Below are 25,440 nucleotides of genomic sequence, written 5' to 3'. Positions count from 1 at the left end.
TTTAAACCAAGAGGGGATCCCCTAAGGCAACATTCTGCTTATGGACATTTGGAAGGCTGTCACTTGATCATCCGACTATGCCTTCCTTAAACATTAGTATGTTGACACTAATGCTAGGAGAAAAAAACAAGTGGGTAAGACAGTGCTAAGGACCTTAATTTATAATTCTGCTACTACTTTCCATCAGCCACAACTTTAGATGTGACGGTGCAGTTCAGTCAATGTGCAGCATTTTAGCTACAACACCACTTTCTTCTAACTGAAAACCTTGTTTTCCTGTAAGTCAGAGTCAACAGCTTGAAGTGTTTCACATGTCCTCTCCAGCCTCCACTGTCATTGGAAAGTAATAGTTTTGTCTGCTTTACTAAGTGTTCTTGCATTGCTAAGCTCATGCAAACATACACCCTTTTATAATAGGGAAAACAGTACATTATTGGGATGGGAGTTCTTTGTACTTTTGTATTGTGGATTCCTGTAATGTGGGTGCCATTCTTGAAACTTAAAATTACTTTGAAGTAAACACGTGTAATATTCTGAACCTATAATACAAGGAGGGAGGAGAGTACTGAGCATGGTATCTTCAACACTGCAGGAAGATTTTAACTGGAACACTGAGTTAGCAGTTTGCAGTGCTGTAAATTCTCATGTGACCCTGCCTCTGACTGAGGAGGTAAATACTCTTTCAATGATATTTTTTAAATGTCTCAGAAAATACAGACACATGTTCTGGTGGGTGAAAATCCTTAATCAAAACTGAAATCTGTTCTGGTGCATTGTTGTTGGACTCTATCTGCATGCTTCACCCCTGTGCCACCTCTAATCGAAAACTAAGTATCCAAAGGAAAAAAGTTACAGTTCTCTGAATCAAACTCTGGGTGGTGATAGAGTGCACATAATGTGATTTGCAACACTACAAGATGCAAACGGAGTGTTTAAGTACAGTTTTCCTTCTGACACCACCTACCTCCAGGGAAAAGCCTTTGTTACTACCCTGAAAAAGTTGTGTCTAAAGGGTGCATAAGGCTACTAATTGGAGTGCATCTGAATCATGGCCCTTAGCCGCATTTGTGATAGTACCGCACATGATACTACCATGTGACCACTAACCACCCATGAAAAGGCCCTACATCTAGGCAGGAGCTAGGAGTGGGCTGAACCACCCACACAGGCTTCTATCAGCTTAGCTTTCTAAACTGTACTGGTACCTCTGATAACTTGAATGGGACATACTAGACATGAAGTCTTTATTTTTACACATACCAGACTTTGGTGAGTCCATATTAACAACTCAGTACCTGCATTTCTCAATCAGCTACTCTCTCTGCAGTACTCTAATGTATTATTGCCCCTAATATTATATTTTGGTTTTCAACATTGCAGATCTGGATACCTTTGCTACTGAAGACATTATTGATCCAATTGCCAAAGCCAAAATGGTTGCTCTGAAAGGCATCAAAAAGGTGATGGCTCAGGGCAGCATAGGAGTGGCTCCAGTAATGAACAGGTATGAGGTGGGAGTCCTTCGCATTGTCTTGTGCCTTAACTGGTTGTACCCTGCCAAGAAGAGGTGAAACTATTGTGTAAACTGCACATTCATTTTTACTAAATTGCTGTTCAATGTTTTGATTCCCTATTATGATGGCAAGCTTCACATTTAATGTGAACTCAAAGGAATACCTTTTCTGGTGCTGTCTGCAGCATCTTGCTCCAACACCCTCAGGTCACCTGTGGCTTTACCCAACCTTCCCCTGAACCTGTATCCTGCATTACTCCGGCGACTAACCATTCTCCACTGTTAGCACAGCTAGACTTTTGAACTCACCTTGGCCACTTCATTACCTCGAGAGCCGCCTTGCTGTTTCGATGGATGGGTTTTTACATTTGTTATTTTTTCTGGGTGGGGGCTGTTTAGCTGGAAACCGCCACATGGATTCCAACCCATGTGATTGCCTAATGTTGCTTGCCACAGACATACTAAAGTAGAGGATCAAACATAACATTGCAAGCAAAATGCTGTGTATTATCCTTTTGGCATATCTCCTTCATTGACTGGCCAGAAATATTAATATAAACAAATAGTAATTCAACCACCCAAAAGGCTGCAGATAGCACCTGAATATGTAATCTCAGAATAACATCTTAGTCCTGATGCTAATGTTAATGTAAAATCTGCAGCCTAGCCTAAAGACTTCCAGAATTTCTAATGCTTTTAATCTTGCCATAGTGTGCATGTCTGCAAGTAAAGTTCCATTTCTAATAGTAACACAAGCTAGATGTTAATTTTGATTTGTTTACTGTTACCCTGTATCTGAGTTTCTACACCAAGCCGCATCATGGAGTAACACTTGCCGGCTGAACTTCACTTCCTGTAAGAGTCCGGTTCCAAATGAGTAACCAAGTTATCCAATTGGGGTCCAATAGTAATGTTGGTCCGAGGGCTTAATATATCCCCTGTGTTCGAACCTCTTTACCCAGCACAGTGTTATCAAGTATGATATAATAGAAATAGAATGCCTAATTTCAAGAGAGGAAAAAGGCGGAAAACTGATTGCTTCATTTAGAACTTGCAGTTTTGAAGAAAAGTCACAACCTAAAGCACCAGTGTCAATAAAACAATAACAGGTGTAACTGTGAAGTAACTAATGCATATAAGTGGTTATCATAAAACAGAAAGGAGGACTGAACAGTATGTTAAGCCAACAGATTAGTGTTGTAAATAAATTGTATATCAGCTTAAGTATTTTTCACAAGTTCAATGAGTGAGTCTTTCTCTGGCGGCTGAAATTCTGCTGCTTCCTGCTAGGTGGCCGCCAAACAAAGCAGGAACTCCTTATGTTTCTTTCTTCAACAACCAATTTAACTTTACTTCTAAAAGCTTTCAAACTGAATGTTTAGTAAACTCTGGAATCCCAGGTGGGATAACTAACTAGTTAAAATTGGCTATATTCAAGCATATGCCTAAAACAAACTGGACTAGAAAAAGTAAAGCAGTTAGCCATCTACCTGTAATAGTAGTGAAGGGGAAACATTTTCTAATTGGAGATACAATCTGCAAGTCCCGCCAGGCTATCTTGCATATGCACATTTAAAATCGGACCATACAGCCTTTTCAGAATTAAAATCCCATTTTGAGTCAAAGCTAAATGATATCACAGTTGTCATATAGTCCACAAAAGAGGTAGTGAATTATGTATTTGATCAAGAACATATATTCGGAAATTGAAGAGTTAATGGTTTTAGGCCTGAACCTTAACGTTATCCAACTTTTATAGAACTCTCTATCTCGTCCCAAAACCTAACACCAGGTATAACTTCTTCAGGAGGAGAAAAACTTAGCTAGGTCTTGATTGCGCACATCCAAACAGTTGAGCATTTCATGGCCTCTTATCAGGTTGATCAGCAGGACTGCTGGCCTTTCCTTTTGCACTAACCCGAAGTCAGATTGGAGCTAAGTGGTACAGATTGTGTCTTGATATAAAATGGAATCAGTGAAGAAAACAAGTACACTTTGATGGTTTACAAATCACCACCCTCAGTTAGCAATTGAAGTCCAGTCTTGAAAGCCCTCTGTAAACTAGTTCTCCGGTAGGACTGTCGATTTTATTTTCTCTATAATTTGTGTAAGTGTAAAATCACAATACTTGATGATAGTCTTTTTTTTAATTTTATATATACATATATATATATATTTGAAAATGTGGGTCATCTATTTCAAAAGTATTACTAATTATCTTAAAGCAAAATCCAGAAACGAAATGACAGAAGTCCTTAGTAGATAAATATTTCAGGACCGGCACCATGGTATGCATGAATGTTATTGCAGATGCTCTGAAAACCATCAACCATGCAGAAAAACGTGGAAAACGCCAGGGTTCTGATCAGGCCATGCTCCAAAGTGATCATGTAGTTCTTAACTGTGATGATGAAACATGGCTACATTGGTGAATTTGAAATCATCGATCACCAAGCTGCAAAAATTGTTGTGAACCTCACTGGCCGACTAAACAAGTGTGGTTTAATTAGTCCATGGTTTGATGTGCAACAGAAGGATCTGGAAAAGTGGCAGAAAAATCTGTTGCCGTCTCGTCAGTTTGGATACGTTGTGTTCTCACAAGGTCAGCTGGCATCATTGACCACGAAGAAGCTAGGCGAAAACATACAGGAGGCAAAATTCTGAGATTCTTTTTCTAGAATGTAAAAAGGCAGACTAATAAATTGTAAAAGAGATGCATGAATCCCTGTGATGAATTATATACGTACCTGCTATCCTGAAGCATGTTGGCTATTGTGAGTTGATTATAAATTAAATCTCCTTGTGACCAATAATGATTAATTACTCCACTAGCATTTCTATTTGTGGATGATATTAGAGGGTGATCGTTCTCTTCAAAGGAAAAACCATTTGTGATCAACACTCCTAGATTCCTTACATGGCCAGGGAGATCATTTTCAAAATGTATGTTTCATATCTGATTTTTCAATGTTTACTCATTCTTTGTTTTGGAGAAATGTTGTACTTCTAAATTTGCTTCTCTACAGCTGTTTGAGTATTATTGATTTACAACTACTGAGCAGGTTGCGAAATGATCCCTATTAAAAACTGACTAATATTAGCAGTAAAACAACAATCCTACTCACTTTGCCTGGAGTAGGCACGGACTATGACCTAAAATGTTTAAAAACAATTAAGTGGTAAACTGGAATTATGCTCAGGTTGTCAACATGAAGGTAACAATCTCATATTAAGCTCCAATTCTTGAATCATCAAAAGAATTGTACTATCTGAGACAAGACTCTCTTTCATGGCGTACTTGGGAAACTGCTAGCACTCTTTGAAATAAACACTCTTGAGTACAGCACAGATGAGCCTACTAAGGAACGGTTAGAAAAAAGGTTTGGAATGCAAAATGTGCAGAGACTGAAAATACTGGCTAGATATGTATGCATTATCTCTTAGAAATGTTATATGGCAGTTTTGGAAATTCATTAATAATCACAGAAATTATGCTATTGGGGTGCAGGACAATAATGTCCTGTCTGCCACTTAAATTATTATAATGGCCAGTTATACCACAGTGGTTGTATGTAGATAGTGCATGTATAACTTGATGATCATGATTGAGGTCACTTAATTTATCAAGCAGATAGTAAACTTAATTAAGGAAAGGAAACAAGATGGGGCACCAGGTCCAAATGGGTTCCCAGCTGTGCTGTTTAAGAATGAAGTCACATTTTGGACCCATTCTCCGTCCAGTTTTTTTGGAATGGTCTTCAATGTAGTACTGTTCCCGATTCCCTCAGAGTTTCTATCATATGTCATTTGTGATTGAAGGCCCCATAAACAATCCGCAAATTATCATCTGATAGCTTCTATTGATGTGGATGCAAAAATCGTATTCTAGAGTACTCCTAAAATAATTTGAAAATAGGAGAAATTATCACAATTGGTTCCCTATTATTAAATGGGGTTTCTAGTGAAAAGTGCTACAACTGATAAATTATTAGCATTTTCTTTTCTCGAACAACACTGTCTACATTTAGCTTCCACTCTGCATGTTTTATAATAAAGCTTTATTCAGGAGTTCAGAAAGGTGAATTGTGGCAGAAGCTGTCAAGCCTAACAATATCAATAACTCCTCTGAGAGCAGTAGAACAGTTGAAGTGTTTGTATTAACACATGGGTGAGGGCAAAAATTCACTCTTGTGGTCTAATCTCCTTGTGGATTGCGACGCTAGAGGTTTGAAACATATGCATTTTGGCATCCCTGCTTTTTAATCCATATGTGGCAGATTTAGGGAGATCCTTGAAGTATGCTCCCTTTCTTTCTCTGAAACTTTACCCCACTGTACACCACTCTAGTTATACAGTATGCAAAAGAGACCATGCTTTTAAATGCCACCAGTATTAGACTGCAGTAATTAGTGACAGAACCTTGAGGGAAGTTAACAATAGACCAATGTGATCTTTTGGAGGTGAGCTTTGAGAGAAGGATCTAGGTTTCTGAATAAGGTAAAAACTGAGCGAGTATCCCAGTAGAAGCACCTGGGTGTTTATCTGAAAGCGAGGTAATGTCACTATAAGCATCAGTTGCTTTTGAAAATTAGAGCATATTCTTTGAAATATGCATTGTATGTCTCTGTTCCTTATTGAAACCCAATACTGAAATTTGTAAAAAAAAAAGAAAAAATATATTCCAGCCCTCAACTACAGCTTGGAGGCTTTTCTGGAGAAATTTGATATGGGTTAGATCTCACCCAGTTTAATTTATGTAGGGCCCTTTTCCACTTCCCTGCGTCAACAAATGAGGTCCAGCGTAGGTTAGAATTTGAGACGATTGGTTAGTCTCTAGCAAAATGTGCAGCTTTTGTTAATGGTAGAAAATGAAGTATCTGAATAAGGGCACTCTTAGATCTCTACTTTAGGAGGAGACTATGGCAATTGCAACAAATAAAAGAAGACCAACATGACCTATGGTGTCTTGATGTGAGCAGTGGTATTTTCAAATAAATTGTGAACTATCAGTTTCAAAATAACTTGTTTCTTAAAGTTATGGTAACTCCATCAAAACCAACAGATTGGATTCACCCCGGAAATGTGACAATTAAATTACTTGAAGCCCTTTATTATTTGATACTGATTAAGACTTTAATCCACATTCTAACAAATTGTGCAAACTTTTAGGTTTTAGTGGATCTTTAGCGTGCATTCATTGTTCTTGTCCAGGCTCATTATCTGAACATATGAAGTGTCTTTGTCCCATGGCTGTTTTTAATTTGTATTTTATGGTGGAGCCCCCAGCTTGTCTCCCTAGTTTTTAAATGTATGGATTGTTTTGCCTGTGTAAAATGTGACTTCTTCTAATTAGTCTCTTCTCAGTTTCTCTGTGTCGATATTGTAATATTCTCTATCCTATGCTTAGCTTAATTTTATGTTCTGTTCAAAAGACCGGTTATTTTAACCAGAGTTTTGAATGTGTATTCTATTTTAACTTATTGAGTTTTTGAAACCACTAAGCATTAAATTGTATACAACAATTTGGAAATCATTTCATCCAGAAAGAAATATTGCCGTAAAGCTGCATACCTGTATTGTAGGTTGGGCAATGGGTAAAGAACCTATCTGTTTCATCCCTCAACCTATGCTTTCAATGTTACCATCTCCCTCCCTTCCCACCCACATTCCATACTTGTTTTTCCCCTCTACACTATCAAATTCTAACCCTCCCACAACACCCCAATTCTCTTCCCAAACCACATCCTATCTCCTGCTACTCCAGCTTGAACCTTCTCTCACTATCCATCCCGGCCTCCTTCCCTACTTATCTGTATCCTGCACATGGCTGAATAAATATCATCTCATATTGAATTCTTCCAAGACCGAAATCTTACTATTCGCCAATATAGTGAACCTCTGGTAATCTTCTCTTTGACCATGCTCACTAGGTGCATGTCCCTCTATCCTTCGATGCCATAATAAGGGAACTAGGCATGATCCTAAACACTGAATTGAACTTGGAAAAGCAAACCACAAATGTTACAAAGGCCTGCTCTTTTCAGGTTTGTGCCCTGAAGTTTTTTTTTTTTTTTTTTTTAAACCGTTTATTACAGAATCCAAAAAAATATACAAAGATGGGCCTACAACCTTCCGGCTGGCCGCTTCAAATAGAAGGAGCATGTAATACAGACAATAGAACGCACGCTGCGGCAAAAGGGAATTCACAGGAGTTGAAAGAGGCGTTGGCAGCCACACCATCCGGACCCCACACGACGGTTTCATTTTTATATAAATAACAAAAAAGCAAGTCCACAAGGCAACCCACAGTCGGAAACAACAGCATGTGCTCCCCTAGGGGGGGGACCCCACTGATTCATAGGAATATCGAGGGGGGGAATAGGTCAGGACGGGGACTAAGTAAACTCATTGCCCAGAACCGGGAAGACAAACAGGCTAAGGAGACGGGGCCGGTGACGGATCAGGCAGTAGCGGCGGGGTACAGATTCCCCCACGGTAAGCGTTCCAGGGGCCCCATACTTTCACCCATGTCCCAGGCTTACCTCTCGCAACATACACCACCTTTTCCCGAAACATACACCAATCCATGTTGTCCTTCCACGCCGAGACAGTCGGCGACCTCTGGGAACCCCACAGTTGCGCGATGTCACGTTTGGCCACCATATATCCCAGAGTCGCCCACCACGTCTGCGGCACTGAGTAGTCGGTTGGCTCCCATACATTCAAAAGACATCTCCTCGCCTCAGGCAACAGCGGCACATGCGTAACTACCTGCAAAACCTCATGCACACCACGCCAGAATCGCACCACCTCCGGGCATTCCCACAGAATATGGAGAAAGGTCCCCAAAGAACCACACCCACGCTTACACAACCCGTCCACAGCATAGCCCATACGCATCAGCCTCGGCCCTGTAACATAGACCCTATGGAGTATCTTGAGCTGGACGAAGCGAAGGCGGGCCGGTATGGCCACCTCTTTCGGGGAGGCCACCGCAGACACCCAGTCCTCGTCATCCAGCTCCAATCCATCAGCCCCCCACGCCTCACGAAGGCCGGTCAGCAGTCCCGAACGGTCATTGATGAGCTTTTTGTAAATTAATGAAATCGTGCCGTCCGGGACATGCCCTTCTAGCACTCTATCCTCCAGAGGGGAGTACTCCGAGATGGAGGCAACGTCCGGAAATACGGAGCACAACGCATGACGAATCTGCATATAACGAAAGTACTCCCTGTCCTGCAGCTGGAATTCTGTCTGCAGCACATCGAACGTTTTGAATCCCCCCCTCGTCCAGAGATCGCCCACCCTGCTGATGCCTATCATGTCCCACTTCTCAAAGCCCTTCGAGGTCCACAGGGAGCCCAGCCGCTCAGATGCGTACAGTGGCGTCGCCCGGGTCAAGCGATCCTTCCACCCCATCACCACGTTAGCCGTATGCCACACCCGTACCATGACCCTTGTGGGGCCCGTCAGCCGCGCGTCATGCGAGCTAGAATAAAGCGCCCGATTATAGTCACCGCCCGGCAGTAACATTTTATCCATCTCAAAGGCCGGGTTTAGGGCGGGCCCGTAAAGGCCGTGATTGATAGCAGCCAGCTGGGAGGCCCAGTAATATCGCTTGATATCTGGGAGGGCAACCCCCCCGTCGTACCACGGGAGCGTCAGCTTCGCCAGGGCGATACGCGGCCTACCCTCCCAGAACAGTCGGCGCTGCAAACTCTCCACCTCGCGAAAGTAGCGTGCCGGGACAACGTCCATTGTATTCTGCAAAGCATACAGGAAACGTGGCAGCGACATCATCTTAAACAATGCCGCCCGGCCGAGCGGCGAGAGCGGCAAGCGCTTCCAACGCGCGACGTCCTCCTTCAGGCGCTGGAGGGGGGGAAGCAAGTTCTGGCTATATCGGGCCTCCGCGTGCAGGGTAATGAAGACACCCAGGTACCTAAATCCCCGCGGGGCGATCTGGATAGGACAACCCCGCGGAAGGATAGGATCCTCCCCAGAGAGGACATACACACACGATTTAGCCCAGTTGATGACCAGGCCGGAGTTGAGGCCAAATGAGTGCAATACATCAACCAGTACTATCAGTGATTTACGTGGGGAAGCCAGGTACAGAAGAATATCATCAGCGTAAAGAGATACGCGGTCCTCATACTCGGGGGGGGTCCATCGGAGACCACGAATAGAAGGTTCCCACCGCAGCCACTCCGCCAGGGGCTCCAGGGCAAGCGCGAAGAGGAGCGGTGATAATGGGCAGCCCTGCCGCGTGCCCCTGCCCAGCTCAAACGGAGCCGACACTCTACCGTTCACAACCACCTGCGCCAGCGGTCCCGAGTACAACAATTTCACCCAACCGATGAATCCCGGGCCAAACCCAAACTTCGCCAGTGTCGCCCAAATATATGGCCACTCAAGTGTGTCAAACGCCATAGTGGCGTCCAGGGATGCCAAAATGGCCGGTTCCCGTATAAACGGGACACGCGCAAGCACCCCATGCAAGCGCCGCAGGTTAAGCGCAGTGTTGCGATGGGGGATAAAGCCGGACTGATCCTGGTGAATCAAATCGCACACCACGCCAACCAGCCGATTGGCCAACACCTTGGCGAGAATTTTGGGCTCGGCATTCAGCAGCGAAATAGGCCGGTAGGACGTGACCCAGTCCCGCGGCCTCCCCTCCTTGTGAATGACCACGATAGTAGCCAGACGCTGGTCTAGCGGGAGGGAACCCGCCGAACGGGCCGCGAGAAACATCGCACAGAGATGCGGCGCCAGCGTATCCGGTCGCAGCTTGTACAATTCGATGGGAAGACCATTAGGACTCATGGCCTTGCCGGAAGCGACCGAGCGTATGGCGAGAGCAATTTCTTCAGAGGTTGGGGCGGCGTCCAACGACACTCTGTCCTCCTCCGAAAGGGAAGGCAGCGCGATATCCCTAAGCAGGGCATGGGAATCCTCTTCCGAGCGGGAGGATACCGGGGAATACACCCCACGGAAATATTCTGCAAAGTAATCGACTATTTCTTCCGGTTCCGTGACACACACACCATCCAGTTTCTCAATCGACGGGACAACTCGACTCGCCCTCTCCTTTTTATCCAGCCACGCAATCAATTTCCCAGCCTTATCACCCACATCATACATTCTCCCCTGTTGCTCTCTACTGAGGCCCCTGGCCGCCTCCGTGACGAGGGCCTTATAGGCCGCCTGCTTGAGTCGGAGGACATGTAATTTGTCATCCGTCACCCCACATTCGAGGTCGCCCTCCAACTCCGTTATTTCAGTTTCAACACGGATCACCTCCTCCCGCTCACGCCTCCGGGAATGGGAAATAAGGGACAGGGCATCCCCCCGAATCACCGTCTTAAATGCCTCCCATAGCGAGACCGCAGATGACACCGACCCCACATTATCATCAAAATATCGCTTAAGGGACTTAACCAACTCTGCGCGAATGGTGGGGTCACGCAGGTACCAGGGATTAATCGGGGCCACCCTACCCTCTCCCCTCGGGAGAATATCGAAGTGCAATAAGAGCGGGGAGTGGTCTGAAATACCCCGCGCCAAATGGCGCACCTCCCCAATCCTCCCTGCATGCGCCGCCGGCACCAGGACATAGTCTAGTCTTGATAGACTGCCATGGGCCCCGGAATGAAAGGTGTACTGTTTCTGCGTAGGATGTTTCAAACGCCAACAATCCACCAGCCCCAAGGCATCCAATAGGCCAGACAACCACGCTTGGGCACGGGGGAGATCCCTAGGGGGGTGACGGTCCTAAATTCCGGAAACCACAGCGTTAAAATCCCCCCAACCACCAGAATCCCCTCCGGAAGGCCAAGGAGGAGGCGCCCCAGATCCGCAAAGGTGGTCGTCTGCAACCCTGGCGGGACATAGACAGAAACAAAAATAATCACTCTGCCCTCCATTCTACCCACCAGAACCGTGTAACGTCCCCTGTCATCATGGAGTACCTCATCAACTTCCAACGGGAGCGAGGTCTTGGCCATGATGCCCACACCCCTTGAACCGGACGTGAAGCCCGAATGGGCCAGAAGGCGGTAGCCCCGCCGGTTCATAGCACGAAAGGAGTTGCCAATGAGGTGCGTCTCCTGCAGAAAAACTATGTCAGGTGAAATTCGTTTCAGGAACTGCAGGACCACACCTTGTTTTATCCTGTCCCCCAGTCCATTAACGTTCCAGGACAAAAGACTCAGTCCCCTACCCCCCATCATAAACGAAAGCAATCACTCGTCCCCCCGAGAGCACTTTGGAAATAGCACGACAATACTTTTGCCTTGTGGTACAAATGAACAACACCCCACCCCAACCCAACCGCCCCAACAAAACTCCCCCCTCCCTGCACCCCTGCATGAGCCCAAACAGCCCCCCCAACTTGCAGTGTGCCTGTCGCCCCTATATAGTTGAAACTAGGTAAACCCCCTAGAGGAGGAAAGAGTACCCCTTCGAGACCCCGCACCACCTACAAAGGAGGGAGAACGAGTACAAAAAACGTGAGACCCTAAGCTTGGCCGAAAGCGGCAGCATCTTCGTCCAGAGTGAGTCCCAGTATCAGCACCTCCGTCCCGGTCCAGTGGGCCTTCTCCTCCCGCAGCCCCCCGCCATCCCGATCCCGACCCCCAGACAAAGTGTCCAGCCAGTCCCCGGCCGCCTCAGGACGGTCAAAAAAGTGAGTGCGACCATCCACCTCCACCCGCAGCCTGGCCGGGAAGAGCATGGCGTATTTTAAGTTCATGTCCCGAAGCCGCCGCTTGACGCCCAAGAAGCTCAGTCTCTGCTTCTGGACCGCTTGGGTGAAGTCAGGATAAAAGTTCACCTCCATGTTCTCCAACTTAATCGGCCCTTGCAGTCTGGAGGCTTGCAGAATTGCATCCCTGTCCCGAAAATTAAAGATACGGGCAATAAGAGGCCGCGGAGGGGCTCCGACCTTCGGCCTTCCCCGGGAACTCTATGAGCCCTCTCCACCGCAAAAAATTTACTCAGTCCCCGAGGCTGGAGATGGGTAGTGATCAGGTCCTCCACAAAAAGATCCGCCGCCGACTCCTCCCGTCCCTCAGGTACTCCGATGATGCGGATATTATTCCTCCGGGCCTGGCTCTCGGAATCCTCCAGGCGCCGATCCATGAGCGCACTCGCCTGACGAAGCCGGTGCACCTCCGTCTGAAGGGCCGCCACCTCAGTCGTGAGGCCCGACGCGGTGTGGGCCAAAGAATCGACCCGGTCGTTGGTCTTCGAGAGATCAGCTCTCACCAGGTTGACATCAACGAGGACCGCGTCGATTTTATTTGCTAACGTGTCAAACCGCTGGCCCACCGAGGCCTTCATCTCAGCAATGGCGCCCATGACGTCTTGCAGAGTCAGATCTGTGGGCAAATCCGGGGCATCCGGGGGGCACTCAGAGGACTTGTGCGGTCCACCGGGAGATCCCTTCGGGAGGGTGTAGCGGTCCATGACGTTGGCCTGATGTGCGGCGCCACGCCGGGTCGACTTTGCCTTCAACCGATCTCCATCTTGTTTAGTGGCCATCGTCGCGGGTCTCACACCCTCACCAGCCACGCAGTAAAAAGCGAGCAATCAAGGCCACGAGCTCTGAAGGGCCACCCCAGGACGGCGGAGCGGGCCACAGCAGGCAGGCAGGGTCTCCCAGCGAGGCCACCCCAACACCAAGAGCGCCGCGATCCCACTTGCAAAGACAGCAAGGGGGCGCGAAAGTGAAAGTGCGGGGTACGCGACTCGCCAGGCCCAGCTCGCCGTTGTTGTTCACTTTGCCACCGGGTCGCCCCCAAACGCGAATCCGGGGTCAGGAGAGAAGTAGGCCGCAAACTTCAATCGGTGCTCACTCCGGCACCCGAGGTCCGATTCGAAAACGGGAAACGGGTACCACCTCGGCTCAGGCTCACCGACACAGTTCCCTCAACCGATGCAGGATGAAGTCAGGATAAACGTAGGAGGTTGCGGAGGTCCTCGGGAGCCTCGCACCTACGCGGCCATCTTGGTTGCGCGCTAGGCTCCTCTGTGCCCTGAAGTTTATATTTCCTTTTCTTATCATTTAGTCTCGGGATAGTGGTGGGTAATGCATTTGTGCAGTCATGCGTAGATTATAGCAGCTCTGCCTACCTTGGCTACCCAAATATGCAACCACATGTCTACAAAATAACAGGATTACTTATGGTAGTCTGCAGCTTGAAAAGTTTGACTCTCAGAACACCTCCGCCAGACGCACTGTCTAGCAGTGAAGAAGCAAATTATGTTTAAATCAACCTGTATCAAATGTATCATCATACTGCTGTCGAAATTCCTGACAATGAAATGTATAAAATTACAGACCTAATTGCAACTTGAAGTCTGCCAATAAAGCCTTATTTTCAATCTCCACACTAGATACCTAAAATTGGGCTCTAGATCTTTTCACATCCAAGGTGCTCACCTCTAAAATAATAAGCAAGAGAGTGAGAAGATTTATTTCCAATGCGTTAAGTTCAGAAAAGCACTAAAAACAGTACCTTTTTATTTCCATCTTGTAATTCAAGTGCTCGTTTACATAATTCAACCCCCACCCCTTGTAATTTTTCGTACCTCCACTCATTGGCTTTTCAAAACCTAAAATAACCATAAATGTCCCTCGTATTCCAACACTACCTTCTCTAATTTCAGGTTTCTCACCTCTCCTGTTATTATTTTGCCACGCTGTTTCCCGTCCCTGTTCAGCTCTTCTTCCTCCTCACCCACTATATGCCTCATTCTACCTTTTTTCGGATTCTCCTTTCTCGCCTTTCCCAAGGCCTTTGAAATCTTTAAGCATGCTCAAGTTTGATAATGGCCTTACCGTCACCTTTTTCCATGAACACACTACTTTATCCACTCGTTACCCCTTTCAACTGCTGGAATTTAGTCAGTTCCTTTTATTCATAGTCCCTGTTGCCAGATCACGGATTTCGAACTGTTTAAACATCTATAAACGAATATCAGAATCTAGCCTTGGCCTACTTTTTATATTGGAAACTTGGCTAACCAGTGATGCTCCACAGTTCGACATCAAACCATTTTTGCAGGTCATAATATACTTCTAATAAGTCATAGTTCCAGAGAGACTTTCCGAGGTATGGTCATTGTGCTCTTAACTGCCCTTCACACCAAATGGATTGAGGACTATACAGCCCCTGAATGCCAATCCCTTCTCATCCAGTGGTGTAAGCACCTATCTATCCATGCACTATTCTCCTCACCCCAGTCACAGAAAATATAACCTGCAATTCTTGAACACTGAGCCATTTGTGAAACCAAATAACACATTTTATGTGCACTTTTATTTTCAAAATAGCCAAATATTTTTAGGAAAGTATGTCTTAGTACACCCTATGAAAGGGATATATTGGACCGTTTTACTTTAAACAAAAAAAAACATTTTTAAGAAAGTCACTAGAGCTAACCTAGCAGCATGAAAACTTTCACAAACCTTTCTTAAAGGAAGAGTGTGAACATAGGTACTATGTACCCTGAAAAGCTTAGCTGTAAAAACTGTGCTGCTCCCTTAAGGAATAGCATACCACCAGTATCCCACGATGCCCTGTAGGTTGCAGTTGAGTCAGATCTGTTTTTCGGACTCCTGCTGACAGTATTCTGAAGTACTGTGCTCAACCCTTTCAAAGTTTTTTTGCCTGCCTTTGGAAATCTTTCCAAATTTTTTAAAAACATATGTTCAAGGCATATGAGCTGCAGATTACACATTATGCATAGATCTCCATCTGGTGTTGGGCCCGGATGTTTGCACTTGTTTTTGTCCTGGAAAGTCTTTGGAAGTCACGAGGTATGTGACTCCTCCTTTGGATCATAGTGCGCATGGGCATCGGCTCCATCCTCAGATTGTTTTTTTCCGCCATCGGGCTCGGATGTGTTTCTCGCGCTCCAGTTCGGAACTGTTACCGTTTTTTTCTTTCGACGCGCAATCCTTCCATTTTCGACGGAATTGTCTCGATCGTGTTTTCCCAATCCATGCGACTCTCAACAACTTCGAAGTCTTCAATTCCGGTCGTCGACTAAGGCCTTTGGGCCTACCTGGGCCTTATCATCTGGCTCATGGAAAGGCCGCCATTCAAAAAGTGTCCTTGATGTGGGTCGAAGTTTCCCCACACCGATCTGCATGAGGTGTGTAACCTCTGCCTCTGACCGGAGCACGAGGCCAGAGACTATCCAGCTTGCACCTCTTTCCACTCCAAGAAGACGATTCGGGACCGACGAGCTAAAAGAACCATGGCTCGCTCGTTGTCTTCGATCCCCGACAACATCTTCCAAGAGGGTGTCGATGTGCCAGAGCAGGGGCTGGTCGAAGAAGGCCTCGTCAGCGCCTCCGAAGCAGATGACTTCGACGTCGAGGACATCACTCCAGCACAGAGGGTCCGCACCTAAGGAACTGCCCCCCACAGAAGAACTGCTTCGCCCAGATCCTACCCAAAAAACTCTTGTTAAGGATCCTAAGACTGGTCACTTGATGCTTAGCTTCAAGAAGCGGCCACTAGATACGCCTGCACCGGCTCCACCACCTAAAAAGACAGATTTTGCTTCCTCTCCATTAAGGATACCTTCTCTTCCTCCTCCTCCCCCTCCTCCCCACCACACCGCTCTCCTACACCATCCCCTACTCCAGTTGATGATGATGATACCTCTTATGATGCCGGGGGAGAAGCGGACGATCAACCGCTAGAGGACCCTAGTCCTACTGGCTCCCCAGACCCCTGGGATGATTATAGCATCCCAGACGTCCCTAACATCCCACAAGAGGACATCTACCCGTCCAGGCCTTCCCACCCAGAGGACACTATGGGCTTAAACCAGCTCCTACACAGAGGTGCCCACTACCACAGGGTTGACCTACACACACACCCCGTGGAGGAGGATTTTCTGATGGACACTTTCTACACCACACAAGTCCACCTCAATTTTACCCATGCTTAAGGGGGTCATTAAGCACGCACCAGAGGTCTTTAAAGACCCGGTCAGGGCTCGAGTCATCAACCCTAGAATCGAAAAAAAGTATAAGGCCGCCGCTACTGATCAAGCCTACATTAAAGGCCCGCACCACTAGACTCCCTTGTAGTCTCCAATGTGCGAAAAATTCCCAATCATCAGGTAAAGCACCACCACCAGATAAACTCCTGGACGCCTCTGATAAACTAACGGCGTCACAGGCAGCACACACATGGCACATTGCCAATACTCAAGCGCTGTTAGCTAGGTACGACAGGGCACATTATGATGAGCTTGAGTCCATAATGCAGAACCTCCCAGACAGGTATAAAAATAGGGCCAATGAACTCACACAAGAAGGTAAAACCATTACCAACACCTCCATCCGTTGTGCCTTAGATATATCAGATACCGCCTCAAGGGCAATAAACACCAGTGTCCTTTTGTGTAGGCATGCCTGGCTACGCATTTCAGGTTTCAAACCTGAAGTCCAGAGTTCCATACTCAATCAGCCATTCGATGAGCAACACCTATTTGGCCCTAATATTGATGTAGCCCTTGAAAAAATGAAGAAGGATACAGACACAGCCAAATCTATGGGAGCCTTGCAGTCGCAAACTCCCAAACGTTCCTTTTGTCGCTCATCCTTCAGAAGCACCCCCAGAGGCTATTCCTCGGATAGCCCCTGCACTTCTTACAAAGCTCCCACCCAATCCACCTTTACTAGAGGTTACCAAAGAGGTGGCTACAGGGGTAACAACAACAACAAAGAAAGAGGCAAAACCAACAACTCCTGCTCTGCCTGCACCCCCACCCAATGACTTCCCTCCACTTCCCCCGGACCATTACACTTCAGTCGGGGGAAGACTCCAACAATTCTTCAGTATTCAATCTTTCATAGATTCACATGCTTGTATCTTCCCCGTCGTCATGGTGGGAGTCTCACGGTAACAGAATGACCACAGCAGTACTAGACAAAACTGCATAGCAAAATTCCATAGGGAATAATATTATTTGGTAACCAAACCTCATTATTCTTTGGCCCAAAACTCAACCAATCAGCTGCCAGCCCTGACATCACACTCCCCAGCAGAGTCATCCTACCTCAGATTTCCAACCGCCTTCGTGTGAGGAGGAGTCTCCCTGAGCCTTGCTCAGTTTTGTTACTGAGTGAACTTTTGACTTTTTTTTCAACTGAAAGTTCTTTCTACTGGATTTGAGGTACTGTGTTTCATCTTTTGCTTACTATGGCTGAAAGCTCTAAAAAGAGGCTCTTCAGGCCCTGTACATCCTGTGGGAAACCTAGACTGTTTTCTTAAGATCCCCACAAGGACTGCTTGTACTGTCTTCACCCTAAACATGTGCCTAAGGACTGCAAGCATTGCAGAACTTTTTCTGCAAAAACCCTGCGTAACAGGGAGGCATGGCTTCTGTTGTGGCTTCAAAAAAAGGTCACTTCAGATTCTGACTCTGAAGAGGAAACTAAATCCCAATCATCTAAAAAGAGGAAATCTTCTGCTTCTGAGGAGAAGGTAGAGCTTAAAAAGCAGAAAACGAAACCCAGAGGCTTCTTCGTCTTCTCTTCCTCATACTCCTCTTAAAAAATCTTCAGGGTCTAGAGAAGTATCTTCAGCTCCGTCGACGAAGGCTGGGGCGTCGCCGGCATTGATTTCAATGAAAACGTCGACAGCTCCGACGACAACTCCGTCAACAACTACCATATCGACGACGACAGCTGTGTCGACGACTAAGACATTGTCGTCGAAGAAAGGCTCGTTGACGGGGAGGGCAGTTACGACCTCGTCGACAACTTCATCGTCGGCGACCTCGATGACGACTCCGTCGACAATGACTGCGTCGACGACCACCTCGTCGACGATAATTCAGATTTCCTCGTTGACGAGAACTCCGTCGACGGTAGCCCCGTCTACGGCATCTTTTAACCCCTTGAGTGCCCCGCCCTTTCCACGCCCTGTGCCGGGCGTTTCATTAGCGGGCGGGGCTCATGACGAGATAGTCTCGTCATGGGCACAGCGCAACCGCGGCCCATGACGAGACCATCTCGTCATGGGCACTCAAGGGGTTAAATCTCCCAAAGCAAAGACGACAATTTCATTAAAGTCTATTCCATCGTCGACGGGCCCGTCGATGATGAAGAAATCTTCAGATTTTACCGGCTGGACAAAGATTTCTCCGCTTCCTCCATCTAATCTGCTGGAATTGCAGTCAGAAGATGAAGAGTCATCAGGAGTGGCATATAGTCCTTCTCAACTTCAGATAAAGAGCCAGGAAACTGATGATAAAGAATATCAGGAGGTTCAGGAAGTATTCTCTTTCCAGGATCGTCCAGTGCAAGAGTCAAAAAGATATGAGGCTTTTTCAGCAGTCATATGACTATGAGGAGGAGGAAGAAGCTCAATCTGATATGAGAGAGGAAACTATATCGATGCCAATTTCTCTAGTGACGGACTTACGTTTCATGATTAACGATTATTATCGACGTTTTCCTGAGGCTAACACACAAACCTCAAAAACTTCATCTACTCGTACTCACATTCAACCACCTCCCAACATTTCAACTCCTCCTATTGTTACAATTAGGGATGATTTAGAGGAGAGTGATGCAGATCAACCAGAAGAAGGGGAACTTCTTCAGGATAATCAGGTCGGGGAAGAATGGGATCAGTACATTCTACCTACTACGCCGTCTCCATCACTGTCGCCGGCGAACTCTCCTCCACAAGATATTGGAGGTTTCCATGACATTATGGGAAAAGCATCGAGAATATTTGAGCTTCCGCTTCCGCTTCCGGTACAAGAAGCTGAGTGTTTTTTGTATGATTTCAAAGAGGATTCACGGAAATCCATTAGATCGATTCCAATTATTGCTCATATTTGGAACGAGGGGTTAAAAATAATGAGGAATCCGGCTTCGGTTGCTGCCTCGGTACCCCGGATAGAGAAAAAATATAGAGCCCCAGAATCTTCTCCTGCGTGTTTAATTGGACATCCGCAGCCGGAATCTGTAGTGATGCAACCGCTCAGACACTCCAAAAATCCGGTTTCCACTTCTGCAGCTCCCCCAGATAAAGAAGGAAGGCGAATGGATGGTGCGGGGAAGCATTTTGCTGTGATGGCAGCGTCCTCCATTAAAGCTTCATATGCTCTTATTAGGAGATATAATAGGCAGAAGTGGTCAGATATAGCACCTTTGCTGGCTCATCTACCAGAGGATAAAAAGGAGGAAGCAGCCGCCACTTTACAAGATGGAGCTAGGGCGGCTTCGGAATCCATAGATATTGCGATGGATTTGTCTTCGGTGGCATTCAGGCAAATGGCGGGTGCGGTGGCCCTCCGAAGACAAGGATGGCTTAAAGCCACTTCTTTTAGACCAGAAGTCCAAGCAAAAATAGTGGACATGCCGTTTGACGGAGAGAACCTCTTTGGAAAACATATAGATGATGCCCTCCAAAGTATCAAAACTGACACAGACACTGCGCGTGCGTTGGGGTCTCTTCAGCAGAGCAGGTTCCAGTCCTTACGGAGAAGAGGATCTAGAGGACAATATAATTAAAGATCTTCTTACCAATCCAATAGATACCAGCCATACAATCAGCAGGGGTATCGCCAATTTTCAAATAGTCAACAATTTCGATCCTCAAACACATAGCAGCAGCCCAGAGGGAGGTCTTCTGTGAGATGTAAATCGCAACAATCTAATAGACGACAGTGACTCTGTCAAAGCGCCCGCCACATGTTCAGACGTCAAGATCATTACCTCTCTTCCTTTTATCTGGCTTGGCTGTCGATAACCACAGACAGATGGGTATTGGACGTGATTCAACAAGGCCATACCCTGGAGTTCATACAAAAGCCTCCAAATCATCCTCCTATACCCAGGAAGCAAGAACACCTATCTGCCCTCAAAGCGGAAATTTTATCCCTTCTACAAAAGGAAGCAATAGAAGAGGTTCCGCGCCTTCAACGAGGGAAAGGCTTTTATTCGCATTTCTTCTTAATAAAGAAAAAAGATACAAAAAAATGGAGGCAGGTAATGGACCCGAGAGGTTTGAACAAATTCATCAAAAAGAAATCTTTTCGAATGTTATCCCTGCAGGAAATACTCCTTCTTCTCTGCAAGGGAGATTTGGCATCCCTGGACCTCTTAGATGCTTATTTTCATGTCCCAATTCATATAAATTACAGAAAGTTTCTTCGTTTTATGGTGGCGGGGCGCCATTACCAGTTCAGAGTATTGCCTTTCGTCTGAAGTTGGCGCCAAGGGTCTTTACAAAATGTATGGCGCCAGTAGCGGCACATCTAAGACTTCAAGGTCACCAAATGTTCCCTTATCTAGACGATTGGCTCATAAAAGGTACTTCGTTCAGGGAAACACAGCGCTCTCTGCAATGTTGCATGGACCTCTTCAGTCGTCTGGGTCTGAAAATCAATCTAGAAAAGTCGCACCTCATGCCATCGCAGTCCCTTCAATTTATGGGAGCTATAATTCGCACAAAGGAAGCGAAAGCTTATCCCTCAGAGGAGCGTAGTCAAAAAATCTTAAGCCTGGCGTCGCATATGCAAATAAAGTGAGTTTCAGTGAGAATCTACAAATCATTGCTGGGGATGATGTCTTCCTGTATTCCCCTACTTCGCAATTGCAGACTTCACATGAAGCCTCTTCAAGAGCTTCTAGACAAACAATGGATTCAATCAAGGATCCTTCGAAGATCGGATAGTGATCACTCCTCAGATCCGAAAGGTCCGGTCATGGTGGAAGGTCAGAGATCATTTAGCAGAAGGACTGACTTTTGAACCGCAGAATCACAGTTTTGTTATGATGACGGATGCCTCACTACAAGGTTGGGGAGGGCATCTCCAAGAACTCGAAATTCAGGGTCACTGGTCAAACCGCGAAGCTCAACTTCACCTTAACTTGCTGGAGTTAATAGCTTTTTTCTTGGGATTAAAGGCATTTCTCCCCAGAATTCACGATTCGACAGTACTTGTCAAAACAGACCGCTCAACATCAATGTTTTACCTTCTAGAAAAAGGGGGTACAAAGTCAAAAATCCTGTCGAAACAAGCGCAGGAAATTTGGATGTGGCTTCTGATTCACAACATGTCCACTCCTGGAACGTGCTGGACTTGAAGTGATAACACAAGCAGATGTTCTGAGCAGATCGTCCAATGTTTCTCACAAGTGGGAATTGGACCAAAGCCAGCTTCTCAGTGTTTTCCATCAATGGGGCATTCCATCGCTAGATCTGTTTGCGAATCGCCACAACTCAAAATGCAAGCACTTTGCAAGCAGGTTTTCACAAAAAGGTTCATGAGGCAATGCTCTTCAGATGTGCTGGACAGGGATGTTCGCGTATGCCTTCCCTCCATTTACCCTAATATCGAAAGTGTTGAGAAAGATGAAATCGGAACCATGCCATTTGATTCTGGTAGCCCCAGCATGGCAGAGACAAGCTTGGTTCTCCGAACTTCTCAAATTATCAGTGGCACCCAGGATACAGTTTCCATTAGTGCAGAATCTAATCACTATGAACAACGGATAAATTCTTCATCCAAATTTGAAATTGCTGAACTTGTCAGCATGGAATCTCACGAACATGAGTTCCAATCTTTGAATATTTCTCAGGAATGCCGGGATATTTTGTCACGATCTCGAGCAATCTCTACAAATAAAACATATTCGGCTAAATGGAAGAGATTTTGTCATTGGTGTGCATCTAAAAATCTGCATCCTTTTCACGCCTCCTCGGAACAAATTCTTCCATATCTTTTAAATTTGGCTAAATCTGGACTGTCACGTATGTCTATAAAAGTGCATTTGGCCACTATCTCAAGGTACACGAGAGTTCCTGACCGCCCATCTCTTTGGTCTCAAAGAGTTATAAAATAATTTCTCAAAGGGCTCTTCAGGATGTTTCCTCCGGTGCAATGCCCAGTAGTTGCTTGGCAGCTTAATACGGTTCTTACACAGCTCATGAAACAGCCGTTTGAACCAGTACATAAGGCGGACTTACAGTTTATCTCATGGAAAACGGCCTTCTTATTAGCTCTTACGTCGGCAAGATGGGTCCGCGAGATTCAGGCCTTCTCAATTGCAGAACCTTTTCTCCAATTCCGACAAGATAGAGTTATCCTTAGAACGAATCCAAAGTTCATTCCTAAGGTCCCTTCCAACTTTCATCTGAATGAACCGGTGGTGTTACATACGTTCTTTAAAGCTCCTTCATCATCCGCAGAAAGAGCACTACACTCTTTAGTCATTAAACGGTGTTTGAAATTCTACATCGATAAAACAAAATCTTTCAGAAAAACAAACCAGCTTTTTGTAGCCTTTTCTGGTCCCAGGAAAGGTCTGGCACTCTCCAGATCTAGTATTTCAAGGTGGATAACTTCGGCGATCTCCTTGTGTCATGTCACAGCTGGAAAACCTCTACAAGCCAAGGTGCATGCGCATTCTACAAGAAAAATGGCAACTTCTATGGCTTTATTTGCAGGAGTGTCTTTGCCGGACATTTGCAGAGCAGCGACGTGGAAAAATGCACACACCTTCACTAGACACTATTGTCTAGAAGCAGCTTGGAAAAAGAATGCAGCAGTGGGACAGGCAGTTCTACGTCATCTATTTCAATAAGGTATTTATCAAGATATGTATATGTGTATATATATATGTGTGTGTGTGTTCTGGTATACATATTGCAAATGTATATATGTCTTCCTAACTATTTTCTTAAATATTTTGAATACTGTTATGAATTGTAATATTCTAGACAAAGGAGCAGAGCCCACAGACTATTTAGGGTTCTATCCTGGGAACGCAGTTTGGTAGAAGTACTACTCGCTATTCTGATACAAGCATGTGAATCTATGAAAAATTGAATACTGGAGAAAAAACTAGTTACTTACCTGTACACTATGGTTCTCCAGTATTATCTTTAATAGATTCACATGCGGCCCGCTCGCCTCCCCATTTCTCAGGTAAAACCTCTTTATCTCTAGATATATCCTGGTCTCTCACTTGGGGTTGGAAATCTGAGGTAGGATGGCTCTGCTGGGGAGTGTGATGTCAGGGCTGGCAGCTGATTGGCTGAGTTTTGGACCAAATAATAATGAGGTTTGGTTACCAAATAATATTAGTACTGCTGTGGTCATTCTGTTACCGTGAGACTCCCACCATGACGACGGAGAAGATACAAGCATGTGAATCTATGAAAGATAATACTGGAGAACCATAGTGTACAGGTAAGTAACTAGTTTTTTCCCTTCGGTAACGCCTTTTCTGATAGACAGGATCTAGCTGTAGATTCCTTACTGACCCACCCATCCTCCATGCACTATGGACAGGTTCTTAAAGTCAGAACTTTTCCCTTACAGGGCACTAGTTGTTCAGAAACACACCAATGTCAATGCATTTCATGGCTCAGCTGCTGGAGAGGAAAGCTGTGAAAAGTAACTGATGTCAGCTCTCTGAGGTGTTGCCTTTATAGATGACTCTGATGTCACAATTGCGGAGACGACGCTGACATCGCACTGAGCCGCTTGACGCCACCTACCAACGTGTAAGGGTATTGCTCGATATAAAATCTTTCGGATCCAGTATGACGCCAGGGATATTCCAAGGTAAGAAATCTGTGGCTAGATCATGTCTCTACCAGATAAGGCGTTATCGAAGTTAAGCAACTTGTCCTTCGGTTCATGGTCGAAGCATTTTTCAGTTAACCGTCCTGCCGTTTGGCTTTACCTCGGCTCCTTGATTGTTTACAAAGGTGATGGCGCTGGTTGTGTCCGTCCTGTGCTGGTCGGGCATGTATGTATTGCCATACATCAATGATTGACTGCTCAAGGCGGTTTTACTGCAATCAGTCGCAGACCATCTCCAGACCGCTGCCCTTGATCTGTCATCCCTGGGATTTTTTTAATCAAGGAGCCAAAGTCCTGTCTTCAGCCTACAAAGAGGATCTCTTCACAGGTTCCATCCTGAACATAACATGCCATTATTTCTACCCCCGTAACAAGTCCTGGCTCTTCAGGTTATGATCTAGATGTTTTGTCTTCCCATCTGGGTTCTAGAATATGCCTCCTTACAACGCATGCCTTTTCATTGCATGCTGTTACAATGCGGTCGTTACAGCGACTGCGTTGTAACAATGTATACCATTACCCTGCAAGTTATAATGACTTGCTTGGGGGGGGGGGGGGTGCGCTGGATGTTGGAATAGTATAATTTACTATTCCAACTCCAGTCTGCGCAAAAGTGAGAAGGTGTTGGATTTTAAATCCAACACCTTCTGACCCCTGCGCAAGTTGTTATGACTAGCGGGGTAATGGTATGCGTTGTTACAACGCAGTCGTTTTAACGACCGCGTTGTAATAGCCTGAGGGGAAAAGGATTTGTGTTAAACTATTTTTCTGGGTGGCTGTGGGGCACCAACTACCCTGCAGCAGACTGTTCTCCCTACCACAGCAAGAGCTCACAATAGTGACTTCTAAATAGTTTCTGAATTGGGGATGGTCGTCCAAAACAGGTGGAGCTCGGGTCCTTTAGTCCCCAGCAGTGCAAAGCCACCACATCAAAGTGCTAGAAGTTAACTCTGAAGGCATTTCTTCAATTCATCAAAGGGAAACCGGATCATGTCCAGAAGGACAATACGACTGCCATGTGCAGTGCGATGTGTGGGTCACAGGTCCTGTGCCAGGAGTGACGTTTTCACCCAGAGGTTGCTCAATGTTTCTTAGCCCTTTGAGCTTACTGTGGCTAGTTTTTTTTCTTCCTGCCAAGAATGCACGTTTCTAGGAATACTTCGTATTTTACTTTCCACCAAGAGATTTCCTGATTAATTCTGCCTGCAGTGAGACTCTGGGCTCCCAGTTGCCTTCCTGCCTCTAACTTCACTGCTCAAATTTCTGAAGAAGGAAACCCTAGACCA

At 45.9% G+C, this 25,440-nt stretch overlaps 1 protein-coding gene and 1 pseudogene across 7 annotated transcripts in view; both read left to right on the top strand.

Annotated features, from left to right (window-relative positions):
• Positions 1-25,440, top strand: part of KMT2D (lysine methyltransferase 2D) — a 1,389,531-nt gene that overhangs the window by 1,041,306 nt on the left and 322,785 nt on the right. For all 7 annotated transcript variants that reach the window (XM_085600422.1, XM_085600421.1, XM_085600420.1 and 4 more), the window contains one exon: positions 1,381-1,504. In XM_085600422.1, coding sequence (XP_085456548.1) covers positions 1,381-1,504 — 124 coding nt within the window. The remainder of the gene's footprint in view (positions 1-1,380; positions 1,505-25,440) is intronic.
• LOC146832936 (small ribosomal subunit protein uS8 pseudogene) lies at positions 3,799-4,191 on the top strand (annotated as a pseudogene).

Source organism: Triturus cristatus, chromosome 4_2 (genome assembly GCF_964204655.1).
Source record: "Triturus cristatus chromosome 4_2, aTriCri1.1, whole genome shotgun sequence".
Classification (NCBI taxonomy): domain Eukaryota; kingdom Metazoa; phylum Chordata; class Amphibia; order Caudata; family Salamandridae; genus Triturus; species Triturus cristatus.
The sequence above is the reverse complement of the archived record's forward strand: the minus strand, read 5'-3'. Positions and strand labels throughout refer to the sequence as shown.